At 42.1% G+C, this 27,340-nt stretch overlaps 1 protein-coding gene across 1 annotated transcript in view; it reads left to right on the top strand.

The window, feature by feature from the left end:
- The window catches only part of LOC130835549 (ATP-binding cassette sub-family C member 4-like), a 194,155-nt gene that overhangs the window by 11,076 nt on the left and 155,739 nt on the right, over nucleotides 1-27,340 (top strand). Inside the window, exons 4-8 of the mRNA XM_057707187.1 lie at nucleotides 3,515-3,739; nucleotides 14,281-14,370; nucleotides 15,442-15,605; nucleotides 16,762-16,887; nucleotides 18,072-18,321. Coding sequence (XP_057563170.1) covers nucleotides 3,515-3,739; nucleotides 14,281-14,370; nucleotides 15,442-15,605; nucleotides 16,762-16,887; nucleotides 18,072-18,321 — 855 coding nt within the window. The remainder of the gene's footprint in view (nucleotides 1-3,514; nucleotides 3,740-14,280; nucleotides 14,371-15,441; nucleotides 15,606-16,761; nucleotides 16,888-18,071; nucleotides 18,322-27,340) is intronic.

Raw genomic sequence — 27,340 nt, 5'->3', positions numbered from 1 at the left:
GATGGGCGTTGTGGTATTAAATTGGGCTCTTTTAAAAATCCCGTATGGTTTCACAGTTTTGCAGACTTCTTGAGAAAGAATAAGAACTGTATTCTCAGTTGGTTTGTGGAAAGAATATTCAGGGGATTATAGACTGATGTCAAAGATGAAGGGTTTATGGGGGCAATTTTTGACCTTCTTCCCGCGTATCCAGAAAGTTTTAATTTGGTTAGTTTCATGTTTGATAATGAGTATTTTCTCAGTTGTTTTATTTCTTACTAGTTGAAGGTTAGGATCAAGGATGGACAGATGGGAGAATGTCACGGTGGTGCCCGCCAACACCAGTGTACATGTGTAGGGGTAGCTGTGGGAATGGCTGTGGCCAGTGTCTCTGTCCCCAGGGTGAGCCACAGCCGCCCCTCACCCCTCTGGGAGACTCTCCAAGACAAGCAGAGTCATCAGAAATTGGGCCTTCCCTCAGGATTCACACCACTGTCCCATTTGGAGTTAATACTTGGAACAGAGCATTAAGGATATGCAGGTGTTAATCTTCTAGCAGCTGGAAAACACTTTGCCTAGTTTGCTTCAGCCAGTTGCTCCCAAATGCCAGAAATGGAGACCTTCACAGGTTACAGATGCTGCTGCCAGCTGTCCTGTTAAATGACTCTTCATCTCTAGCCTTCCCTTGTGTGTGGAGGGGATGGATGTACTCAGTCCACCTTTGATGGCCGTGATCGCTTCTGCCCTACGTGTTCTGGAAGCTTTGAAGAAGCATATTTAGTACATGTCTTCTTACTCTCTGTATGTACTTTGGGGTTTTCACAATTTTGTGTTATTGACTATTTTGTTTTTTATTTTGTTGAGAGAAATTACTGGAAAATTGTTCTTTACTTACTGTCATTTTCCTTACAGAGTATAAAATCAAGTTTATAATATCAGTAGTTGCAACTTACGTTAGATTGGAAATTCCTTGTACTTTATACTTTTCACCACTTTTCTGAATTGCCATGACTAGTCCTTATTGGAGGCAAAGTAGTAATTAAGAATAACAAATAACTCTCCCTTCAAATTATATCAAATCAAAGTAGCAATTCATGTTCAAAAACCTTTATCTTTTGAAAATTTCAATCCCAAATAAAGAATAATTATTATGAAGAAAAAAAAGAATGGACAGATGAGCGGAAGATCTGGGTCATGAACTGGCTTTACACCTTAATGAGGCTGTGTGCTTTACTGGCTTATTAAATACTGTCTCTCAGTGGAAAATCCAGGTGCTCAGATGGTAGTGAGCTGCCATTATTTTGCACTCCGTTTTTTGCTAAATTTGTTGTGTCTATCAGTATTCTCCTTGGTTGGTGATATTATTCTTACTTCTTTTTCTTATAATTACACCAATGTTAGGCTTAAACGTAGAGCTGAGTAACAGGCAACAGTGATTCCCAGAGACAATCATAAGTTTCCAGAAAGTTTGGGACAGCAGGTGTTACCACTGGGCTTCTGGAGAGCCCCAGGTCTGTAGGCTGCAGCTCTGTGCAGCCCTTGACCATACCCGGGCTGGGACTGTCCATGTGTACAGTTTCATGTTCTTGCTTCTCTGTGTAAACCTCCAGATTTCCTTCTCAGTAAACTCTAGTCTCTTTTATGATCTCCTATATGAGGGGCCCTTCCAAAAGCTCTTCATGCCCTTGGGGATGAATGATGGGGCATGCTGGAAATGTAACAGTGAGCCTTTGTGTTCTTGAGAACTGATCCTCTTACTCTGATCTGATCATCTAACTCATAATTCTTCAGCTGAACAGTGTTTCCTTCTCCATAGTAGATGAAAACTGCTGTGACTTCATGGAAGGTGAGGTGCAGCCTGTGACGTGTGCGTGCATGTGTGTAGAGTAAGACAGGAGTGTTGGGCTTTGATGTCACACCCATTTGAAGAATGGGGACAGCTTTCTATAAATATACTGATCAGGCACTAGTTTGTTGAGCAGAAATTGCATGTTACTTTTATTTCGTGTTTGGTGCTTTGGATTTTCCTTCCTTTCCTCTTGTAAGTGGGTTCATCAACTTTGGACAGACAGAAGAGAGCTATCAAAGGAGACCCATCCGTTGTTTACCGTGTCTATGTTGGTAAGGAGTGATTGCTTAAAAAGAAAAGCTTATTTCAAAGTCGAGTTCCTGAAAGATTTCCCTACTTTTGGCATTTTGACTTTTGAGAAGTGTGTGGAGGAAATGATGTCGAGGGCCCAGGTGTTTACTTTTGGCAACTTGAATTTGTATTGAGTGTTTGCTTCTCCCTGATGAGGGAGAAGGGTACCTTACAAGGGGCGACGAGAGGGAGGAAGTAGGCTGTGGGGTGGAGTGGCCGTTTGGCAGGGTGGGCAACTGTTGCTGTTTCTTTGCCTTTAATTTGGGAAAAGAAAATTGCTTTCCCTAAGTCTTACTCAGCAGGTGAGCTCCCCAATGCCCACGCCTCAGTCAGTGGTTTAGGATTTTATTTTTCCCTTGAGGAATAAATAATTGGTGACATTTCTTCCAACCCAGCACCTGCAGTGTATGACTGATGGCGAACCACGGATTGCATCATGTTTTAGCTTGGCTTCTGCCATGTTTAAGTTTTTACTCCAAGGAACATCGCAGCTTCTAGTGGGTAGAGACATAATGAGGTAGTAGCCTCTGGGGTGGAGAGAATAAGAACTTCTCAAGCCTGGTGTCTTTGTGATGTTCCCACAGAAGCCGGGCTCCATTCTCTTGATCTATTGATATGTGGAGTTCCTGCTGGAAAAGAGTGGATGTGTTTGTGCCAGTATCTCAGTTCATGAAGGCTCTTAAAACAGAAGGTGATGGCAAAGAACTTGTCTCCCATAGATGAACATCTTGACTTTCTGTTGAGCTGGGATGTTGAGAGTACAGGGGACGGGGGCAGGCTGCCAGCAGGGCTCGTTCATATGGAAACAAATATCTTACCTTTCATCTGCTACCTTTTGTTTATTCATCATAGGCCAAGACTCTCTTGGTATTTTGTCACGTGTGTTCTGAAGCAGCGGTCCCCAACCTTTCTGGCACCAGGGACTGATTCCATGGAAGACAATTTTTCCGCAGATGGTTGAGGGGGGATGGTTCAGGCGGTAATGTGTGTGATGGGGAGCAAAGGGGAGCAGCAGATGCAGCTCCGCTCCTTCGCCTGCTGCCCACCCCCTGCTGTGCAGCCCAGCTCCCGACACGCGGCGGACCAGTACCGGTCCCATGCCTGGGGCTGGGGACCCCTGTCCTACAGCACTGATTATAGTATTTATGTAGCATCCACAGTGTACTAAGCATAATGCACTGAGGCTTCACTGTCTTTGAACATAAAATTTTTCCTTAAGGTTAGAACTATTGTCTCTTGTCTTGTAGAAGATAGTAGATCTGCGTATTTTTCTTTTAGATGAGCCATGAATGTAGCATTTTGTCAAAATACATTTTTAACATGCTTATAATAAAAGTAAAGCTTGTGTGAAGAAAAACTGGCATTTTCAATAAAGGTGTTTTTCTTTCCTTTTAGGAAGGCACAAGGGTACTTCTGCCCATATTTCTGGGCAAAATTATTAGTTATGTTGAAAACTATGATCCCACTGATTCTGCCACTTTGTACGAAGCCTACAGCTATGCTGCAGGGCTGAGTGCCTGCGTGCTCGTCTGGGCCATCCTGCACCACTTGTACTTCTATCACATTCAGCGTGTGGGCATGAGGTTAAGAGTAGCTGTGTGCCATATGATTTACTGCAAGGTAAGTGTCACGCGATACCAAAGTGTGTACCTCCCCTGAAGCATCACAAGTATTTGGGGAAAGTTTTTTGTAAATTAAAAATGTTGTAACTGGAATCATTTACACTTTACTAGAGAAGCTTGCTATTTGCATCAAGTCAATTTTGTTGTTGTTGCTTAAGCAAAACTTTACCAATAAATGATAAAAAGTTTTCTATTGACATCAGGTTAGGGCTGTCTTTGATAACCTTTAGCCATAGGCACTTGCATAATACACAGCAAATTTGTAATGAAATCTAATAAAAAATAAGTATCAAAAGTATCAAATTGACTTTCAATGTTTTCATGCCTAAATCTCACAGTGGTATTTATGGAAATTTTGTTGTTGTTCATTAAAACCTTCATTTACATCAAACTTTTATTAAAAAAGTGAACTTCAGTGATCGGATCTATAAAATTATATCTAGAAGCAAAGAATGTTTTTGAGAAAGGAAATGATTATAATTTTAGAGGACCCATTTAATTATGTTCAATACAATTGCGTTAACTAAAGAAATATGTAAGTGAAACCCATGCCAAATACAGACTCACTCACTATATTGTGTAGATATGATTGTCTTTAATGGTATTAAAGAAAATCCTATGGTGTTTGTGATAAAACTTGAAACTTTACATTGTTTTAGTAATTCTGGAGAGAATTTGTCAGTGTTGATTCAAGTTATTTTTTTAATACAGTATTGCCTTTTATCTTTAGTATGCATCATAGCACTTTTATTAAGACCTGATTCGATGTGTTCAGTGACTTTGAGAAATGCCATGAAATTATTCTCAATACTGGTTTACCCTGGTCTTAATTAATGTAAAAGGAGTAAGGATTTCAGGTGTCTTTACAAAGGAATTACTACGTATACATCAGTGTCAAGAGTAAATGGCTCTTTATTAACTGAATTCTGGATGTCTCTTTGCATTAGACTGTTTTTGCTTTAAAAAAAAAATCCTCATTTGACTATATTGCATACTTGCAATTTTCTCAGCAAGTAGATCTTAAGTGTTCTCACCACACAGACAAAATAGGGTAACTATGACCTTTTCTTAAGAAAATACCAAAATCATAACAAACTGCTGAACAACGATCATAGAAGTTCTGGAACCCACCAAAAAAGATATAGTACATCCAGAGACAAAGAAGAGGTCACAATGAGATGGTAGGAGGGAAGCCATCATGATAAAATCAAATCCCATATGCATTGGGTGGGTGACCCACAAACTGGAAAATAATTACACCACAGAAGTTCTCCCACAGGAGTGAAAGTCCTGAGCCTCACATCAGGCTCCCCAGGCTGGGAGTCTGGCAACAGAAGGAGGGGCCCCCAGAGAATCTGGCTTTGAAGGCCAGCAGGGTTTGATCACAGGAATTCCACAGGAATGGAGGAAACAGAAATTCCACTCTTGGAGGGTGCACACAAGGCCTTGTATGCACCAGGACCCAGGGAGAAAGCAGTGGCCTCATAAGAGCCTGAGTCAGACCTACCTGCTGATATTGGCAGGTCTCCTGCAGAGGCAGGGGTGGCTGTGGCTCACTGCAGGGACAGAGACCCTGGAACCAGTAGTTCTGGGATGTATTCATTGGTGTGAGCCCTCCTGGAGGCTGCCATTTTCTCACCAAGACCTGGCCCCACCCAACAGCCTGTAGGCTCCAGTACTGGGATGCCTCAGACCAAGCAACCAACAGGGTGGGAACACAACCCCACCCATCAACAGACAGGCAGCTTAAAGTCATCTTAAGCACAAAGCTGCCCACTAAGCACACCCCTGATATAGCCCTGTCCACCAGAGGGACAAAACATAGCACCACTCACCAGTGGGCAGGAAGCAGTCCCTCCCACCAGGAATCCTGCACAAGCCCCTTAGACAGCATCATCCACCAGGGGGCAGACAGCAGAAGTAAGAACTACAGAACAGAAGCCTGCAGAATGGAAACTGCAATCACAGAAATTTAGAGGAAATGAGACAAAGGAATATGTCCCAGATGAAGAAACAGGATTAAAACCCAGAGAAACAACTAAGTGAAGTGGAGATACACAATTTATCTGAAAAAGAATTGAGAATAATAACAGTAAAGATGATCTAAGATCTCAGAGAAAGAATGGAGGCACAGATTGAGAAGATACCAGAAATGTTTAACAAAGACCTAGAAGAGTCAAAGAATAAACAGACAGCAATGAACAATACAGTCACTGAAATAAAAAAAATTCACTAGAAGGAATCAATAGCAGAATAAGTGAGGCAGAAGAATGGATAAGTGACCTGGAATACAGAGTGGTGGAAATCACTGCCATGGAAAAGAATAAAGAAAGAAGAATGAAAATAACTGAAAACAGTCCAAGAGACCTCTGGGAGAACATTAAATGCACCAACATTTGCATTATAGGGATCCCAGCAGGAGAAGAGAGAGAGAAAGAAGCTGAGAAAATATTCGAAGAAGCTATAGCTGAAAACTCTCCTAACATAGGAAATCCAAGCCCAGTAAGTGCTGAGAGTCCCAGGTAGGATAAACCCAAAGAGGAACATGCAGAGACTCATGGTAATCAAATTGACAAAATTAAAGATGAAGAAAATATATTAAAAGCAACAAGAGATGAATGACAAATAACATACAGGAGAACTCCCATAAAGCTTTCAGATGACTTCTCAACAGCAGCTCTACAGACCAGAAGGGAGAGGCACAATATATTTAAAGTGATGAAAGGGAAGTATCTATAATCAAGGATACTCTACCCAGCAAGGTTTTCATTCAGATTCAACAGAGAAATCAAAACTTTACAGACAAGCAAAAGCTAAGAGAGTTCAGCACCACCTGACCAGCTTTGCAACAAATGCCAAAAGAACTTCTCTAGGAGGAAAAGAAGAGGGCACAGCTAGAAACAAGGATATTACAAGTGGAAAAGTTCACCAGTAAAGGCAACTATACAGTAAAGATAGGGAATCATCCACAGAAATACAAAATAATATTAAAACCAGCAATTGTGAGAAGAGGAGAGTATAAGTGCAGGATATTGGGAATTCATTTGAAATTAAAAGACCAGCAGATTAAAAAAAAACTTGTATATATATAGACTGCTATATCAAAACCTAACAGTAACCACAAACCAAAAATCTTCAATAAATAAACACACAAAAAAGAAAAAGGAATCCAAACACAACACTAAATTTAATCATTAAATCACAAGATATGAGAAGAAAAGAGGAAGGGAAGAAAAAAGACCTACAAAACTAATCTAAAACAATGAACAAAATGGCAGTAAGCACATAAAAATCATAATTACATTAAAGGTAAACAGATTAAATGTTCCAACCAAAAGACATAGACTGGGTGAATAGATACAACAATAAGACCTGTATATATGCTGTTTACAAGAGACCCATTTCAGATCTTGGGACACATACAGGCTGAAAGTGATGAGATGGAAAAAGGTATTCCATGCAAATGGAAATCAAAAGAAAGCTGGGATAGCAATACCTATATCAGACAAAATAGACTTTAAAGACTGTTACAAGAGATAAAGAAGGATACTACATAATAATCAGGAGATTAATCCAAGAAGAAGATATAACAATTGTAAATATACATGTACCCAACCTAGGAGCACCTCAATATATAAGGTAAATACTAACAGCCATAAAAGGAGAAATCAACAGCAACAAAATAATAGTGGGGGACTTTGATATCCCATTTTTATCAAAGGACAGATCCTCCAGACAGAAAATCGATAAGGAACCACAGGCCTTAAATAACACATTAGACCTGATGGACCTAATTCATATTTATAGAACATTCTATCCAAAAGCAGCAGAATACACATTTTTCTCAAGTGCCCATGGAACATTCTCAAGGATTGATCACATGCTGGGCTACAAAGCAATCCCCAGTAAACTTAAGAAAACTGAAATCATATCAAACATCTTTTCTGACTATACCGCTATGAGATTAGAAATCAAATACAAGGAAAAAAAACCTAAAAAACACAAACAAATGGAGACTAAACTATGTGCTACTAAATAAGTGAGAGATCACTGAAGAAATCAAAGAGGAAATCAAAAAATACCTGGAGACAAATGAAAATGAAAGCATGATGATCCAAAACCTATGGGACACAGCAAAAGCAGTTTATAAGAGGGAAGTTTATAGCAATACAATCTTACCTCAAGAAACAAGAAAACTCTCAAATAAACAACCTAACCTTACACCTAAAGCAACTAGAGAAAAAGAACAACTAAAACCTAAAGTTAATAGAAGCAAAGAAATCATAAAGATCAGAGCAGAAGTAAATGAAATAGACATGAAGAAAACAATAGAAAAGACCAATGAACTAGAAGCTTGTTCTTTGAAAAGACAAACAAAATTGATAAACCTTTAACCAGACTCATCAAGAAAAAAGGGAGAGGGCTCAAATCAATAAAATTAGAAATGAAAAGAGAGAAGTTACAACAGACACCACAGGATCATAAGAGACTTCTACAAGCACTTATATGCCAATAGAATGGAAAACCAAGAAGAATAGACAAAGTTTTAGAAAGGTACAACCTTCCAAGACTGAACCAGGAAGAAGTAGAAAATATTAACAGACCAATCAGAAGTACTGAAATTAAAACTGTTATTTTAAAACTCCCAACAAACAAAAGTACAGGACCAGATGGCTTCACAGGTGAATTCTATCAAACATTTAGAGAAAAGCTGACACCTATCCTTCTGAAACTATTCTAAAAAATTGCAGGGGAAGGAACACTCCCAAACTCATTCTATGAGGCCCTCATCATGCTGATACCAAAACCGGAGAAAAATATCATGAAGAAAAGAAAATTACAGGCCAATATCACTGATGAACTTAGATGAAAAAATCCTCAACAAAATGATGGCAAACAGAATCCAACAATACCTTAAAAGGATCATACACCATGATCAAGTGTGATTTATCCAGGGATGCAAGGATTTTTCAACATCCTGAAATCAGTGTGATACACCACACCAACAAATTGAAGGGTAAAAACCATGTTATTATCTCAATAGAGACAGAAAAAGCTTTTTGACAAAATTCACCATCCATTTATGATAGAAACTCACCAGCAAGTGGGCATACAGGAACATACCTCAACATATTAAAGGCCATTGATGACAAACCTGTGGAAAATATCACACTCAACAGTGAAAAGCTGAAAGCATTTCCTCTAAGGTCAGGAACAAGACAAGGATGTGCATCTTGCCACTTTGATTCAACATAGTTTTGGAAGTCCTAGCCTCGACAGTTGGAGAAGAAAAAGAAATAAAAGGAATCCAGATTGGAAAAGAACTAGTAAAGTTGTCACTGTTTGCAGATAACATGATGCTATACATAGAAAATCCTAAAGATGATACCAGAAAACTAAGGGCTCATCAAGGAATTCAATAAAGTTGTAAGACAAAAAATTAATACACAGAAATCGGTGGCATTTCTATACACTAACAATGTAAGCTCAGAAAGAGAAATTAAGTAAACAACACCATTCACCATTGTAACAAAAAATAAAATACCTAGGAATAAACCTACCTAAGGAGGCAAAAGACCTGTACTCCAAAAACTGTAGGATACTGATAAAAGAAATTGAAGATGACACAAACAGATGGAAAGATATACCATGTTCTCGAACTGGAAGAATCAATATTGTCAAAATGACTATACTACCCAAGGCAATTTACAGATTCAATGCAATTCCTATCAAATTACCAATGGCATTTTTCACAGAACTAGAATAAAACATTTTAAAATTTGTGTGGAGACGCAAAAGACCCTGAATAGCCAAAGCTATCTTGGGAAAGAAAAATCAAGCTGGAGGAATCAGGCTCCTCGACTTCAGACTATACTACAAAGCTACAGTCATTGAAACAATATTGTACTGGGAGAAAAACAGAAATATAGGTGAAGGGAACAGGATAGAAAGTCAAGAAATAAAGCCACACACCTATGTTCAATTAATCTATGACAAAGGAGGCAGGACTATACAATGGAGGAAAGAGAGTATCTTCAATAAATGGTGCTGGGAAAACTGGAGAGCTACATGTAAAAGAATGAAATTAGAACATTCTTTAACATCATACATAAAAATAAATGCAAAACGAATGAAAGAACTAAATGTAATACCTGATACTATAAAACACTTAGAGGAAAACGTAGGAAGAACACTCTTTGACATAAATCGCAACAATATCTTTTTCAATCCCTCTCAGAGTAATGGAAATAAAAACAAAAATAAACAAATAGGACCTAAGTAAACTGAAAAGTTTTTCTACAACAAAGGAAACCATAAACAGGACAAAAGAACAACCCACAGAATGGGAGAACGTTCAGGCGTGAGTCAAAAATTATCTGCACTCTGGGTACATTAAAACTTCTGTTGGCCACACTGTCTTATCAGTGCTTTCCATTCAAGGCTCCTGTCTTCCCAGTCACTGCTGTGCAGGTGTGAACATGTTACATCAGTTCATTTGTAACTGCAGTGTGAGCAAACCTGGATGCCCCACTTGTGATTTGCACAAAAGAAGAGCAGCGTATAGTGATTTGTTTTTTGTGGTCTGAAGGTGTGCATGTCTGTACACTTCTGCCCACACTGTCAACATTCTGCAAAAAACTTCGTTTTGAAATGTAAAAGCATCCTCCCTATAGTCCTGATCTTGCTCTATCAGACTTTCACCTGTTTGGTCCCCTGAAAGCAGCCCTGCAAGGATGAAAATTCACTTTTGATGAGTTGAAGAAAGCAGTACATTCGTGGCTTGGAGCTCAGTGTGAAACATTTTTTAATGAAGGAATACAAAAGCTTGTTGACAGATGGACAAAGTGTGTTGGAAAGTAATCAGATTATATGAAAAAATGATGTATTTGTCTTTTCTAAAGTTTAATTAAAGTAAATTCTACAGCCAGAGTGTGAATAATTTTTGACTCACCCTTGTATTTGCAAATGATGCAACCAAGAAGGGATTAATCCAAAATGTACAAACAGCTTATGCAACTCAATATCAGAAAAGCAAATAACCCAATCAAAAAATGGGCAGAAGACATAAACAGACATTTCTCCAAGAAGACAGATAGCCAAGAGGCACAAGATACGATGTTCAACATCACTAATTATTAGAGATATGCAGATCAAGAATACAATGAGATATCACCTCACACTAGTCAGAATGGCCATCATTAAAAAGTCTACACACAAATAAATGCTGGAGAGTGTGTGGAGAGAAGGGAACTCCCCTACACTGTTGGTGGAAATGTGAATTGGTATAACTGTTATGGAGAACAGTATGGAGGTTCCTTAAAAAACTAAAAATAGAGGTATCATATGACCCAGCAGTCTCACTCCTGGGCATATATCTGGAGAAGAACATGATTTGACAAGATACGTGTACCCCAGTATTCATTGCAGCGCTGTTTACAATAGCCAACACATGGAAGCAACCTAAATGTCCGTTGACTAATGAGTGGATAAAGAAGATGTGGCACATATATACAATGGAATATGACTCAGTCATTAAAAAGAATGAAATTGTGCCATTTGCAGCAACATAGTTGAACTTGGAGATCATCATACTTAGTGAAATAATTCAGATAGAGAAGGACAAATATCATATATCGCTTATATGCAGAATTGAAAAAAAAGATTCAAATGAATTTTTTACAAATCAGACTCACAGACTTAGGAAACAAACTTATGGTTACCAAAGGGGAAGGTGGGTGTGAGGGATAAACTGGGAGTTTGGGTTTGTCATATACACACTACTGTGTTTAAAATACATAACCAACAAGAACCTACTGTGTAGCACAGGGAACTGCTCAATATTCTGTAATAACCTAAATGGGAAAAGAATTTGAAAATGAATAGATACATATATATGTATAATTGAATCCCTTTGCTGTACATCTGAAACTAAGACAACATTGTTAATCAACTATACCCAAATATAAAATAAAAATTTAAAAAATAGGATAACTGTGTGAGGTGATGGATATGTTAAGTGGTTTTACTACAGTAGTCAGTTCCCAGTGTGTATTGATATCAGAACATCACGTTGTAACCTTAAACACATGCAATGTTTAGTACTTAATAAATAAAATCCTCATCAAAGATAAAACCAAACAATTTAAGTAGAAAGTATTGCTACCTTTTCCTATTTGCTATTTATCCAGAGCTTCTGTTTCTTGGGATACTTTTCTTGGCAAAATGGAAGATGGCTTCTCCTCCTCCTTCCTTGAGCAGAGTCTTGTTAGTCTCGGGGCTGTGTGAACCCGGGGGCCTGACATCTCACTGTCTGTGTGGCTCCAGCCCGTGAGCCAGTTTCCTCCTGGGTGACGTCTGAATGGCAGCGGTGCCCCCCGTGCACTCTAGTCAGGGGGCTTCCTTGTGGACCATTGTCATCTGTGTTATTCTGTTGCACCTTCTCCTGTTTTTTGGATGAATACTCAGATTTTCCCACAAATTAGCTAAATGTTTGTCTTTCAGATCATACTTAGGTCCCATAAACACACAGGATATTTCACCGGAACTGCCCTGTGAAAACCTTAAGTTTTAGGTGTGAGGCGATGGTTCAGTCAAATCTCCTGATTTGCTGCACAGCTGAGCCATTGTCCACCTGTTTTTCTTTCCCTTCCCACTAGCTCTTTGAAATATTGCCTCTGGGTTACCGGATCTGACCTGGCACATTTGCTTATGTGAATGTAAACATCTCCCAAAGCCATTACTTTGCTGGCTTGATTAGGCTAAGAGAATTGTCCCTTTATGAAGTCAGGTATTGTTGGGGTTAAACCATAGACATAACTTGAAATTCCAGAAACATGGGAAAGACCAGTTTCTTCATGCCCAGCCTTGCATCTAGGATCCTACTGAGCTGAAGAAATAAGATGCTTTTTTGCAGGTTACAGGTGGGCTGATTCCTTAGGGGAAAAGCGGGTGCTGTAGAGCAGCTCTGAAAGGCCCCTCTGAATATTTGTTTTACGTTCAGCCCTACCTGCTAATCCCTGGTCCTGGGAAGGAATCAGCTTGGGTGTTAGAAATGGAATGGGTGCTAAGCTTGTTTATAATTTTGAATGATCTCGTGGGATGTATCATATATAAAAATGATTTGTCATTTATTTACCTTTCTACAACTTTGGTAAAATAACTTTTGGCTTTTGATGATTGATTTTTTAAAAATTGTGGTAAAATACACACAACATAAAATTTACCATTTTAACTCTTTTAAGTGCAGCGTTTAGTTAATATTAAGCACATTCACATTGTTGTGCAGCCATCACCACTATGTGAACTTTTTCTTCTTCCAAAACTGATTCTCTGCACCCATTAAATACCAACTCCCCAGCCTCTTCCCCTCGGCCATCACCCTCTACTTCTCTCTATGAATGTGACTACTCTAGGTGCCTCGTAGATGTGAAATAACACAATGTTTGTCATTTTGTGTCTGGTTTATGTCATGTAGCACAGTGTCTTCAAGGTTCATCCATGTTCTATCAGGTGTCAGAATTTAATTCCTTTTTAAGGCTGAATAATATCCCATTATAGCTATCTACAACATTTTGTGTATCCATTCATCTGTCAGTGGACATCTGAGCTGTTTCCACTTTTGACGGTTGTGAATAACGCTGCTGTGAACACAAATATTGTACAAATGTCTATTTAAGTCCGTGCTTTCAGGTCTTTGGAGTACATTCCCGGAAGCGGAATCGCTGTGCTATATGCTAACTTTACGTTTAATATCTTGAGGAACTTCCATACTCTCTTCCATTGTGGTTATATCACTTTACATTCCCACTTGATCATTGATTATTCTATTTAACGTGATGAGTACATGAAAAGTTTTTATGAACTGTGACATTTTATTTGGATCTGTGGCTCCAGTTGGTGGTCTGTTGAAAGAGCTCATGGTGGTCTCTTCAAGTTCCTAAGATCTCTAGAGCATTTTTCAGAACTTTTTACCAAATATAGGGATTGTGCAACACAGGCTGTGTTTTTTGGTAAAGTCAGCAGACTGGCACTAAGAATACAGATTCCTCACAGGAATAGTGCTGTGAACATTATACTCATTCATTTCAAGATGAAGAAACTAAGACCAAAGTGTTTAAATGATGTCATACATGGAATTAATGACTGATTCCACATTTATAGTCCAAGTCTCCTAGTTTTGTTCCTTCAGGCAGCCTCCCCACTCTCATCTAAGTTGGCTCAGAATTATTTTGGTTGGTTCTTAAATCTAAACTTACATCCCTTTATCTTTTGGGCATGTCCCAGTTCATTGAGAAACAGGGTGGGGGATTTTGCTTCTACCTCCTGTTGTTGCCTTTGCTGTCCTTGAGGGTGTGACTGCCGCCACATTGAGGAGGTGAAGGATGAACATGGGTCCCTGGAGTCCTGCTGTCAGGGGTCATCCTGCTCACCCTGACACCACTCAAGACCCCATGAAAACCTGCTCCGTTTTGTTATGTTCTAAGAGTGACTTGGTATCACCATAGGAATCCAGTTTTCTGTTTCTTTCTCTTATTTCAGGCCCTTCACCTGAGTAGCCTGGCCATGGGCAAGACTACCACAGGCCAGATAGTCAACCTACTCTCCAACGATGTGAACAAGTTGGATCAGGTAAGCTGCCCCTGAGGGATCCTCTTCCATTTCCTGTCCTTCTTACTGGGTTTAGCTTATTGGGATCCCAGGTGCCAGGTTTGGCATCAGCCAGGATTCTGTTGAGGACATAAGACAGAATCTTTTTATCCAACTCTTATTTCTTGTGTGTGCAGCTTAGATGTAATTATATATGTTGTCCTCTAGATGAGAGCTTTGTTTTTCTAATGTTGCCTGCACCATACTCCAGTAGTAAATAGGCAGCATTGTTCTTGTGCAGCTTGGTTAGTGTCCCTAAGGGTCCTCCTGGAGGGGCCCTTCTTGGCACGTTGTATTTGTGTTGCTGGCTGAACTGTCTTCCTCCTCCTCTAGATGAAGAAGGTCTGGTCACAGGGATTGTTCTATTTCCTGTGCCCTGAATGGTGCCTGCTGCATAGGGAGCCTTTGATAAATAATGCCAAGTGGGTGGTCCCTAGCCAGACACAAGCTTCTCTCTGCTGTCCCATCACACTCTCTTTTTGTACTTACCTTAGGAATAGATCACATGATCCAGGGTGTTGAGGCTGTTGGTCAGATCTGTTTTGCACTAGATCCCTTTGAATTATTCATTCATCAAACATGAAGTAAAGCCCGTCCTCAGTTTCAGGGATAAATAAGGCTCAGTTTCTGCCCTGGAGAAGCCACAGCCTGTCAGGGAGGTAAATACACAGATAATTACTGGAGAGTATGGCAGGTAGTATAATATAGGCTTTCCTGGGGTGCCAGAGAGCCCCAAGGAAAATGCGGGCTGAGTTTTGGGGCAGAGAGAGTTTGGGGAAGCCCTTAGCTCCTCTGTGTGGGGACAACATCGACGTCTTCCTCCCCATGCTGCTGGTCTGCTTCCTGGGCGTCCCTGGAGCCAGCTCTTTGCGGCCCTGGAGTAGCTTCATCTGGGGCGGATGCTTAGGCTTCTGCTTTAGCAGGTTTAAAACCATTGAGATCATGTCTGTGTAGGTTCATGTCTGTTCTTTCAGAGGAGATTGTTTCTATACTTTGTCCTTATTGGTTATGCTTTTATACAGTCCTAAGAAGACTTTGTCTTTTTCTTTTAAGGTAACGATGTTCTTGTGCTTTCTGTGGGTGGGGCCACTGCAGGCTATCGCAGTGACCGCCCTGCTCTGGATGGAAATAGGAATATCATGTCTTGCAGGGATGGTGGTTCTAATTATTCTTCTGCTTTTGCAAAGCTGCATCGGGAAGCTGTTTTCATCACTCCGGTAAGAGAAACAATGGTCTAAAAACTGTAATTGGTAACATCTTCCATCTGCCCGACACTTTTGTTTAAAAACAAACAAAAACATGCCTTCTCTGGTCTCTTCTTTGCCTGTGTTGTAGACCTTTCAGGCTTAGCCAGTGGAGGTTCCAGCCTTAAGCTGAAGGCTGATCTTGCAGCGAGAAAGGTGACGGCATTTGCTCTTTCCTCACAGCTAGCTTTTCAGGCACTGTACCTGAATAAGTAGATTGTCCTTAAGCAGAAGATATCTATGTCCAAGTTTTTGGAACATTATTAAATAGTAGTAGTTTTATAGGCCCTTTTCTAGCTGCATGTATTTTTGTTATGCTTGTGTTAGAGCCTTTTCAGGTATGTATGTTTGTGTCTTGTTTTCAATTCAGTGTTTTCATTGTTATCAGCAACCAAAGGGCAAGGCTGATCTTAATTAATTATGTCTTTATAAAGCCCCACATTCCCAGCAGCGTATGTGATAGAAAAGTGGCTGGTGATGCAGAGCCTGATGGTGATGAGTTAGACCTAAAACAGGTCCCAGAGGGTTGGAGGTGGGTCATTGTCCAGGTTGTCAGGTGGTGGAGATGTTGCGCTGTTTGCAGCTCACTGAGTTCTTTGCACGTATGTGAGCACCTCTATGTGTGGTATATTTCTCTACTTGGAATTTCCTTTCCTCTCTTTGCTGTGGAGACATGTTCCTTATCCTCAGAGGCCCTGTTCTGATGCTACCAGGTCTCTGAAGCTTTTCTTGCTCTCCTTTCCCAGCAGAATTCACAGCCCCATCTTTTCTGCTCTGAGCACCTTACTCCTGTTTTATTACAGCACAGCCACTGTCTTCCTGTTAGATTCGTGCCTTCCTACCCACCTGTGACCTCCTTGAGCAGATGGTTTATATCAGACTCATTTCAGGTCTTCCTTAGTCAATACTGCAAGTTCTCCAACTTACTTCTTGAATGGGGCTGAATGGTTGACTTCCTAATTGAAGTCTTTCTGCATTTGTAGTTTGAGTAGGACCTGCCTGTATTGTCAGTGCAGAAGAGCTGTAGGGAATCATTTGATCCCTGATCTTGGGCTGGGCTGCTGATGTTCCTGATAAGGAAAGCTGGGCTGTGATCACTAGGGCTCATCTCTCACGTCTGTCCCCTTAGGAGTAAGACTGCGGCTTTAGTGGACGACAGGATCAGGACTATGAGTGAAGTTATAACCAGCATCAAAACAATAAAAATGTGTGCTTGGGAGAAGTCATTTGAAGACCTTATTACCAGCTTGAGAAGGTATGTTTTTATGTATATCAAACCATATTTTTGTACTTTTTAATTTCCTGTTTTTACTGAATGAATTTAGAAGTCTTACCAAGATTTCGCATTGCAGTGAACTTAAATACTATCCACTCCACCCCTGCATGTGGCAGGAAGGTTAGGTAGACTAGGGGAGTATGTAATTTCAACCTGCTTTTCCATTTACCATCTTGTTAAAGGAAAAAATATATGTGCTGCTTACTTATACCAAAATGAAATTCCAGATATTTCCTAATACCACAAATCCCAAATAAATGATTCTAAGATGTGAGTATTTGAGATAATGACATTTGAACTAAAACTGTCATTTATACTAAATAGCACAAATGGGGAGATTGTAAAGACCGGGTCTACCTGTATCAGGCCAAACAAATCAGTGTTATTCATTCCACATACAGCCATAAAAACACTGTTTTTTGTTTGTTTTGTTGTGTTTTTTTGCTTTGCTTTATGTTTGTAGAATTTTTTCCATCTTTCATTTAAATATCTGATGAGTGTTTATACTCCAGCACAGGGCACTTAGCATTCTCCGGGAGCTCCCTGTCACCTCTCACTTTGCCCCTTTGTGGGGGCCCCTCCCTCTGCTGGGAAGACACTCCCATCTTCCTTCTTCTCTGGCCTCTGCCAGGCCTGACTGACTCCCACTCATCTTCTCAGGTTCCACGTGCCTGTGAGTTGCCCTGACTCCACTGCTCCGAGTCACACGCCTCTGCTCTGTGCTCCATGGGGGCTGCGCTGGCTCCTCTGTCTAATGTCTTGGTGTCTCACAATTTGGGGGTTGTTTATTCTCTTCCCCCACAAGTTCATGAGCTCCTGGAGGGGACAGGCTATGTCTTTCTGTCATCAGTGAGGAGCCCAGCACAGGACTTGTGGTTACGAATGCTTGTTGAATGAATGTTCAAACCCAGTCTGATTGACCCAGAATGTTTAAAAGTGTGACATGAAGCCTCCATTTAGTTGGAGAGTGAGGTGGTGATGCAGGGTGTGGTCCTTGTGTCGGGCAGACCCCCGGGTGTGCACTGTGTAGTGTCTGCATGACGTGAGGGATGGTTTATCTTACTCTGTGTCCACTCCCTAGAAAGGGGCCACTCACACAGGGCACTGAATTCAGGTCTTGGGTGTTGATGATTTTAAAACCTGTTTCCCACTCTCTTTTCCAGGAAAGAAATTTCCAAGATTCTGAAAAGTTCCTACCTTAGAGGAGTGAGTTTGGCATTGTTTTTCGCTGTAAGCAAAGTCATGGTCTTTGTCACCTTCATCACGAACGACCTCCTGGACAACGTGATCACAGCCAGCCAAGTGTTTGTGGTGGTGACGCTGTACGAGACTGTGCGGTTGACGGGCACCCTCTACTTCCCCATGGCCGTCGAGAAGGTGTCAGAGGCAGTCGTCAGCGTCCAAAGAATCAAGGTTTGGTGACAAATAATTTTTGAAGTTGTAGGTGGATTTTACGTAAAATGCCTCCTTTTATTTGGTGTCACTGTGTTCGTGGTAGGTGAGGTTTAACTCTGTCAGTGCCAAAGCTGATTGCCATTCCAAAATGTCTTACATACCCCTCCTCTTCTCAGGTAGAGTGCATTACGAATATGAGTTCCCTGCTCATTTATGGGCTGTAGCATAAGTAGCTGTGGCACAGGACTCTTGATATACAAGTGATGATTGCAGGGCGATTAAAATGACTGAAAGCAGAAGAAGCAAACAAATGTCATCTCCTGTGCTAACTTGAATGACTAGGCAGTGACTGTGTTCAGTCTTGGGGTGAATAGGATTCTTCTCTGGGCCGGGAGGGAAAGAAATTACTGAGAGGTCCCTGTTCTTTGGGCAGGAGAAGGGCCTCAGGTTCACTTAGTTCTCTGTGTTTAAACCTGGGTTCTTTCCTCCACAGATGCTTTGCTTGTTGATTTCTGAGCGTGCCTTTTACATCTGCTATTTCTTCTCTGTCCTCTTTTCACTTACTGCTTAATCCTCTCTCTCTGGCTGCCCTCTGCCTTTCAAATCTGTGATTCCCCCTATACTCACTGCCTTCTTTTCCTAACTGTCCCTGAATTGCCAGGGGCAAATAATTTACATCACCAAAATAAGGGCTTGGCCCACAACAGGTGCTTGAGTATTCCTGTGTTTATGAATAGGTCTCACATGATAAATTGGCTCTGTGAGCCGGCCTGGGCATGAGCTTGAGTGTCTGGACTTTATAAAAAATCTAATCTGTCTTGTTCCTACTTCTCCACAGTGATGGACGGCCAGTAATAGATCTCTAGTGAAGTCAGATAACTCTGGGTGTGATTATATTTTATTTTTCAGTCTTGGCATAACAGCTGAGATTGTTTTGTGATGAAGTTTCTATACTATGAGAAACTATTACCCATAAGACAGGTGAGGCATACGGGGTCAGTTCTGGTCTCCTGAGTATATCATTCTTTCTGACGGGGGCTTCTAGCAACCCTGTTAAGGGATAGTCCATGCAGTTCAATCAAATGTCTTTTATGAAGCCCTCACATCTTGAAAGAGGACATTTAGGAGTATCCTTGGACTGGAGGGATGCTCTGAGGTCACACGGTAACCTGTGCAGATGGAGGCTTCACTCGTGTGTCGTGCTGCTGGGGTTTTGTTATTGCTGCTGCCACAGCCACTGTCTTCAGTCGCTGCTGCCAGGGCTCCCTGTGTGGTCCGGGCGCTCCTGAAGCCTTTCCACGTCATCTTATTTAATCCTGACAGCAATTGAGTGGGATAAGCATGAGTGTCCCCACTTTACAGATGAGGAGACAGGTTCCTGTAACAGGTGAAGTAGCTCACCCTTCCTCACACAGCTTGTACGGGATAGAACTAGGATTCTGCCCAAAGCCTGGTTTTTTAAACCATTGTTACGTGGCCTTCCTAGTACCTTCTGGCAGGTGGAATATCTCAAGTGTAGTTTTGATCATCTAGCCTTACTCTGAAGATCTTTAAAAGTTCCCTGTTTCTTGCAGAATAAAAATGTTAAAATCTTGGCTCCACTGGCCGCTGTCTTTGTTTCCCAGCTCAGGACCCTCGACTCTGGCTGGGAAGGGAGGCTGTCTGTGACCTGCCACATTCATCCCTACTTTTGGTCTTTGCTCACTCTGTTCCACTCCCTGGGCTGCCTTCTCTTCTGTCCTCGATTTAAGCAAGTGCTGCTGAGCCTGTAGCAGCCCCATGACCCTCTCCCCACACTTTCGTTCACGCTGATCTAGGGCTTCCGTTTCTGTGCTCGGCCAGTCCCGCACCACCCAGCATCATGTCAAGTGGGGTGATCCTGACTCCCCAGGAGTACTCTAAGCCCCTTCACAGCAGACTGTATCTGGTAGTTCGTTAGTGCCTGGCCCATGTTGAACACATCATGGGCATCAAATAAAGACTGGATTGACGGAAACAACAGTTGCAGGAAATGGCTGGGACCCCACAGAGGCCCAGGGTGGCCCAATCTGCACTAGAAGCTGGAGGAATAGTGCAATAGTGAAAGGAGGGAGCAGATTGGAGTTAGTTCCTTCCTGGAACATCGGACCTTGGGGAGGGGCGGGGTCTCACCCCAGGGGAGCTGGATCCTATCCAGAGTGGGAATAGGTCTGAATCTTCCTCTTGTTCTGTGTGTCCATCTGTGTATCTCAAAGCAGCCTGACTGGACTTGGTGGACCTGTTCTCTAAAGACAGGAGCTGTCCCTGCACAGCCTGGTGTTCATGTAGACTCTGCTGGCCTGGCTCCTGGGCTGGGCTCTTGGGCCTTGTGGACAATTAGAAACACTCAGTCATACTTTGTTAACAAATTTAGTCTGACTATCTTGCTGGCCGTCATGAAACAAAAGATCAACACCATAAGGCTTTATGGTAAAATCATCTCTAGTCGGAAGGTGGTCTTGAGACAGAATTCCCTCCTCTTGGGAGTTGGTCAGTCTTTTTTCTCTGAAGGCCTTTGACTGATTGCATGAGGCTCACCCACATGATGGAGGATAATCTGCTTTACTCAGAGTCTACTGATTTAAATGTTGATCTCATCTGAAAAATACTTTCACTGCAGTAGGTGTTTGAGCAAGTGTCTGGGAACTGTGGTTTAGGCAAGTTGACATAAAATTAACTGTCACACCCTCTTGAATTCCTGTCTCTAACTCTGACCTCCTGGATGTGACTTTGTCCTCACTAAGCCATGTGTTTGTGGATTTCTTTCCCTCCCTGAACTCCAGACGTAACTAAAGGGTGGGTACAGTGCCTCATTCATCTTCGTACTCCTTCCAAGTAGCAGGTGCTCAGAAAATGTGCAGCTGAAGGAACCATCCAGCTCCATCATGTCTGGGCTCCTGAAGATCCCTAACCATGAAGCCTGGTTTTAGTGGAAAAGCGGTCACTCTGGTTCTCTGGTGGATTATGTGATGCACCAAGGGGTGTAGCATGAAAGGGGTCCTGCAGAAGGTTTTCAGGGAATTGTGCTCAAATTCTTGGGTAGGATTTTTGATTCCTTTTCCACCAAAATGCAACTGAACTGTCTGGGGCTTGAAATTCCTTCCCTTGTAGGTGTGTGCAGTGACATTAACATTATGACGTGGGTAGAACTTTAATTTTCCTGGCACCGACTTTGTGTCCTGATGAAGAAAGCACTTTTGGGAAGGAAACCTAAATTTTCCCTCATGTACGTAAAGTGTCTGGCAGGAAGGCAGTCTAGGAATTGAGAGATCTGTGGGCAGTAGTTGTTCTCAGTAAAGGTGGGACACATGGCTGAGAATGAGAGTGGTGAGAAGAGTTGGTGTTAGCGTGGCAGACTGCTTCCTGGTGGGTGGAAGTATCGGTGAAATATTTTTTTTCTTTTAGATCATAGACCCTTCTTCAGTCCATATAGTTGTACAGCCTCTAGTTCATGAGAATCACCTGCTGTGCTTGTTAAAACTAAATGATCACACCTTGGAGTTTCTGATTCACTAGGTCGCCCAAGGTGTCTGTGTCTTTAGTTAGTGTCCCTGAGTACCTGAAAATAAGTCACATTTTGGAGATATTACCCTAGTTTAGAAAAAGGCAAACAAGCCCAACATGTCCTTTAGCAAATATAAAAGATGATAGGATCTTGTTAAGACTAAGAAAAAAAACCTTTCTTGGTTTATGCTAGACTTTTGGGGGTCAAATTTCAATTTATTCTTCCAATCACTTGCTCCACAAATAACTGAGGACCTACCGGATGCCTGGCTCAGGCTCGATGCATGTGTACAAAGCCAGGGAAGCAAACACAGAGCAGTCCTTCCTGCTTGGAGTTTATGTCTTATCAAGTGGGGGGTTAATAAAGAATCAAACAGTGAAACTCACTGTGGATGCACTTGTGTGTCATTAGTCCTTGGAAGGAAAAATCTGAGGTGGCATGAGGTGCTTTAGCAGAGTTGCTGATATAATTTTGGAGGTCATGCTTCCTGGGAAGGCTGAGGAAGCTACCTGGAGAATGACCTGTGTGGGGGTGGGGGAGGTGGGAGGCTGATGCTTTGCATTTTCCTGGGAATGGTGACCTGACAAAGGCTTTCAGTGCACAAAAAGGGGATCCATGCATTTGAGGAAACAAACATGTCTGAGGCTACAGAGTAGAGACTCTGGAGGCCTGAGCAGGGGACTATACAGGATCTTCCAGGTAACATCAAGGTTTTTAGTCTCAGAGCTCACCCTGGCTGCAGCCTGGGGAACAGATCAGGGAGGTGGGGTAGGGACCCAGAGTAGAGACAGGGAGGCATGTCAGGAGGCTAATGGGGTAGGTGGTGCAGGGATGAGATGATGTGGTTTGGTTTAGGGTGAAATAGAGAGACTTGACCAGATTTGAGAGCCACTCAGGGCACATCTTGAGTTGGGTATGGAGGGAGGGGACAGATGTTGGGGCTTCTTTGAGTTTTGGGGCTACAAAATCTCCTGGATTAACTAAAATAAGGAATGCTAGAAGAGGACCAGATCTGGAGAGGCAAAATGCACAAACTTAGCTTTGGATTCTGAGAGCCTTTGAACTACCCATATTTGCTATAAGACCCATGTCACTGACCAGCCATTGGCCTTATTCAGCCTCCTTTCCTTTTATCTAACAGGTAACAGGCAGTGATAGGATGTCTAATTTCCTTCCTTTCCCTGCCTCTCATTTAGATGTGTTAATGCCCAATTAGAAGGTGAAAAGAGCAGCATTAGTGGAAGAAAAGGTCAACTGAGTTTCCTGACCGGGTGGTCAGAACTGGGCGAGACTTGACCACAGACGGGCTGGAGGTGTGATGAGCACGTAGAGTTGAGCACACAGTGTGGCGTTGAGCCCTGCTGCCCCGCTGCCTTCTGCAGCCTGGCACTCAGGAGAGTGGACAGGCCATCTCCCAGGATTTCCACTCAGGTCATGTCCGGGAACCCTAGGAAGGAAATCCACCACCCCTGCCCACCCTGGAGGGGGTGCGATGGTCCCTAGCCACGGGCAGACCTACACGTGGGCGTCATAATTCTGTCTTCTTGTTTACATATGCTTTTCAATTTCCTTTTTTCATATACAGAATATGAGGACTTATTATGAACTCATAGGCCCAAGAAGTCCCTTTATTTTTCTCTTAGTAAGAAAAGTGGACTGAAGGTCTTGGCAGTGAATGACTCCAATATGATTGTAAATATCTTAACTTCAAAGCACTGAAAGGCTTCAGTGACTTTTACATCCAGTAAAATGTGTCTCTGAGGTTATATTGTTCACAAAGCTGTTAGGATTTTGCCCACCAGTCCCCGGGAAGTCAGTCTTTTTGGCTGCAGTTCTGACATTGATACTTTCCTACATGATCTTTTCTGGGTCTGCACGTCATGGCTCTAATGGCCATTTAATTTCAGCGTTTTCATTAGCCTGAGTCCTGGAGAAAGTCCGGCCAGCACTTCTGGCACTGTTACAAGCTGGTCATGTGTTGAATGGAGTCTCATTTAACCCCTGGAAGATTGTGATGTCTTTCCCCATCCAGACCTGTTTGTAGACAAGTGCTCAATAGATTTACTTCCTCACTTAGGGTACACTCTTTGTTTCTTTTTCTTTTTGAAAGTGGGGGATTTCTATTCTATGCTGCACACACTGACTATTGAGGTTTTTGTCTTGGTAACATGCTTAAGCTGAAATTGGAATTTCTGTCTAGACAAGATCTACAACATACATGTGTAACCTTTTGCTTGTTGCTGTGTTAGCTCCGACTGTGTAAGGCTGTAGCCATGCAGTCAGTGGTTGGACTGGTTGGAACCAGCCCTACAGCCTGTTCCTTCCTTTAGCTGATACCCACGATGGGCCGACTCTGTGCAAGGCTTGGTCTTAGTTGGCGCTGGGACTGTGTAAGTGCGTGAACTGGTTCCAGGAGGATTAGCATTTGAGATGGGCTTGGAAGGATGGGTGGGCCTAGTACTCAGGGCATCCAGGCAGAGACCACTTGGGGAGTGTGGACTCAGGTGCTGATGGGCCACTGGAGGGTGTTAAGCATAGTGGACATTCTCAGAGGTGTTGTAAAGAGATCAGGAGGGATTGGTGTTGGTGTAGGTTCGGTTGTATTGTGGAGGGTTGGGGAAGGAACCAGAAACAAAAAGTATCAGTATTTGAAATGATTCATAGTGAGATTGTGAAATTATGTTGTTCCAAGAAGAAAGGAGAATGGGGAGAGAGGTGAGCTGTGGCAGAACAGGCGAGAGCTAGTACCTGGGTGATGATGGGAGAGGCCGTGCGGAGAGAGAACTCAGGCTCCAGTGGTTGAAAGCCTGCGGAAGAGTCCTCAGACCACTGTCCGCCCATCCTGCCCCTTGCTGGATATTACTCTGGGTGGGTAGGAGTAGCTGTGGCCAGTGTTTAGGTTCTCAGTGAGCCTGGTTGAGAGCAGGAGGGAACGAGAGGATCCCATTTTCTGCCAGCTGGTCTTTGAGAGAAATGCAAGGATCCTGTCTTGGTTTTCCTGCACAGAAACAGGTTTTCATGTTGAGTTTTACCAATTGTTGTTTTGAAGTGGAAGGTTGCAATCACATTTGTGACTTTGGGGCATGATAGAGAAGGATGTGAAGGACTTGAAGGGTGTTTATGATGTTTAGGGTAGTAGGTTGGTATTTATGTGTTGTTTTCTTTCTCAAACATCCTCAGATGTTTGTTTCTGTTGCCCCCTGTGCTGGTTAGGATTTGGTTTGCCTGTGGGTCCTAGAGTTACCCACGTTATAGCTGCTTAACCAGATAGTTTGTTTTTCTCTCCTGCAAGCATCCTTGTAAGGCTCTGTTTAAGTTTCCTAGGGCTGCTGTAACAAAGCACAAACCAGGTGCTTAAAACCACAGAAATTTATTGTTTTTCAGTCCTGGAGGCTAGAAGTATGAAATAAGCAGGGTCACGATCCCTCTGAATCCTGTAAGTGGGAAACCTTCCTCACCTCTATTAGCTTCTGGTGGTTGCAGGGAAACATTGTCTTCCTTGGCTTGTAACTGCCATCACTCCAGCCTCTGTCTCCATCATTAGGTAACTGTTTTCTGTGTGTCTGTCTCTGCATCTCTCTTCTTATAAGGGCAGCAATCATAGTGGATTCAAGGCCCACCCTACTCCCCTGCAATCTCACCTTAATTGATTACATCTGTAACATCCGTTTCCAGATAAAGTCATATTTAGAGGTAACGGGTTAGGACTTTAGCATATCTTTCTGTGGGGATCCATTTCTCCCCATAACAAGCTCCATGGCTAGTATGGTCCTCATGGTGTTAGGGACCCAGACTCTTTCTTGTCACTCCCCTGCATGTGGCCTTGACCCAGCTGGCAGCCTCCAAGGCCCAGGCCGTGGGGTGGATGAAGGTCCTGGACATTGTCATTTTCTGCTGTCCTGGATTACATCACGTGGCTGCACCTATCTGTTTGGGAGGCTGGAGAGAGAGGGCCTCCTTCCAGGCTGCCACGTGCTGGCTAAAGTCCAGGGTTTGTTACCACAGGAGAATGAGAGCAGTTTTTGAGGACAGCCAGCGGTCTCTGCCCCACACGTTCACAGTTCTTGGGAGGGGGTAGTGAGGGTGGTATCAGTCGTGTACTCAACATGTAGCTTTTCTCATTGAATTATGTCTAGGATTTTCAGGGCAAGTGGGAATTTTCCTGTATATGATTATGTTAGGTTTGTAGTGGTTCACAGGACCTTGCTTTATTCAGCTAAATTCCATTGAATACATGCTAAGGGGTGTGGAAAACAGCAAGAAGTGGGAGATGCCACCATTCCTGCTTTCAAGGAGAGAGCATGTTGACTAAGAAGAGACAGTCATTGTGAAAAGATGCTTGTAAAAGATTTTTCAAGAGATAGAAACTGAATAAGAGCATGTTATTTTTAGAACAGTGACACGTGATAGTTATGACGAGCTGTGATATGGGTTTAGCAGGCGTGAGGAAGAAAGCAGAGTGTACTTGCATGTGCAGGTAAAGGTCCCGACCCAGAACAGGCGGAGCCGGGGTTTTGTTCAGAGTCTCTGCCTTTGGTCTTGCGTCCCAGCCTGTCCTGTGCCCCCTGATTCCTGCAGGCCTGGGAACGGCCTTCCTCCCTGTGTTCCTAGCATGGTGCTTGGCACCTGGTGGGATTCAGTAAATATTTATGGAATCATTTCCTACCAGCTCCCCTGTTGTTAGTAACACAAAAGTAAAACAATGAAAATGTCCAAATTCTAAAAGTGTTGGAGTTTGGAGCCATTTTTTTTCCTTAAGGACAAACCATACACTTGTTGAGCAAGTTACAATTTTCCTCATGGCCAGGAACTTTTTTTTATATATCTACATGTTTACATATAAAATATTTATATGTGCTTTATACATAAGTATATTTTATCTATATAGATACACATATGCATGTATATAAAATACTCTATGTGCATACTATATATGAGGGCGAGTCAAAAATGATCCACACTCCAGTTATTTTAAAACTTCTTATCAGAAGAAGAAGTAACTGTCTTATCAGTGCTTTCTGTTCAAGGCTACTGTCTCCCCAGTCACTGCTGTGCAGGTGTGTGTGTGTTACATCAGTTCATTTGTAACCGTGGTGTAAGCAAAAATGGATGCCCCACTTGTGATTTGCACGAAAGAAGGGCAGTGTGCAGTGATTCGTTTTTTTGTGATCTGAGGGTGTACCTGGAGCCATTATCTATCGAAGACTTTGTGTGCAGGATGGAGAAAGTGTTTTGTTGTGGAGAAGTGTGTGTGAATGCATAGAGAAGTTCAAACAAGGTTGCACATCAAGAAGGAGCAAGTGCACAGTGGAGCATTTGTGGCTTGCAGCTCAGCCTAAAATATTTTTTAATGAGGGAATAGGAAAGCTTGTTGACAGATGGACAAAGTGTATTGAAAAGCAAGATTATGTTGAAAAATAATGTATTTGTCTTTTCTAAAAGTTAATTAAAATAAATTCTACAGAGTGTGGATAATTTTTGACCTACTCATGCTATTTGTATGATCACATATAC

This window comes from Hippopotamus amphibius, chromosome 14, assembly GCF_030028045.1.
Source record: "Hippopotamus amphibius kiboko isolate mHipAmp2 chromosome 14, mHipAmp2.hap2, whole genome shotgun sequence".
In the NCBI taxonomy this organism is placed as follows: Eukaryota; Metazoa; Chordata; class Mammalia; order Artiodactyla; family Hippopotamidae; genus Hippopotamus; species Hippopotamus amphibius.
This window is presented reverse-complemented; position numbering and strand designations above follow the sequence as displayed.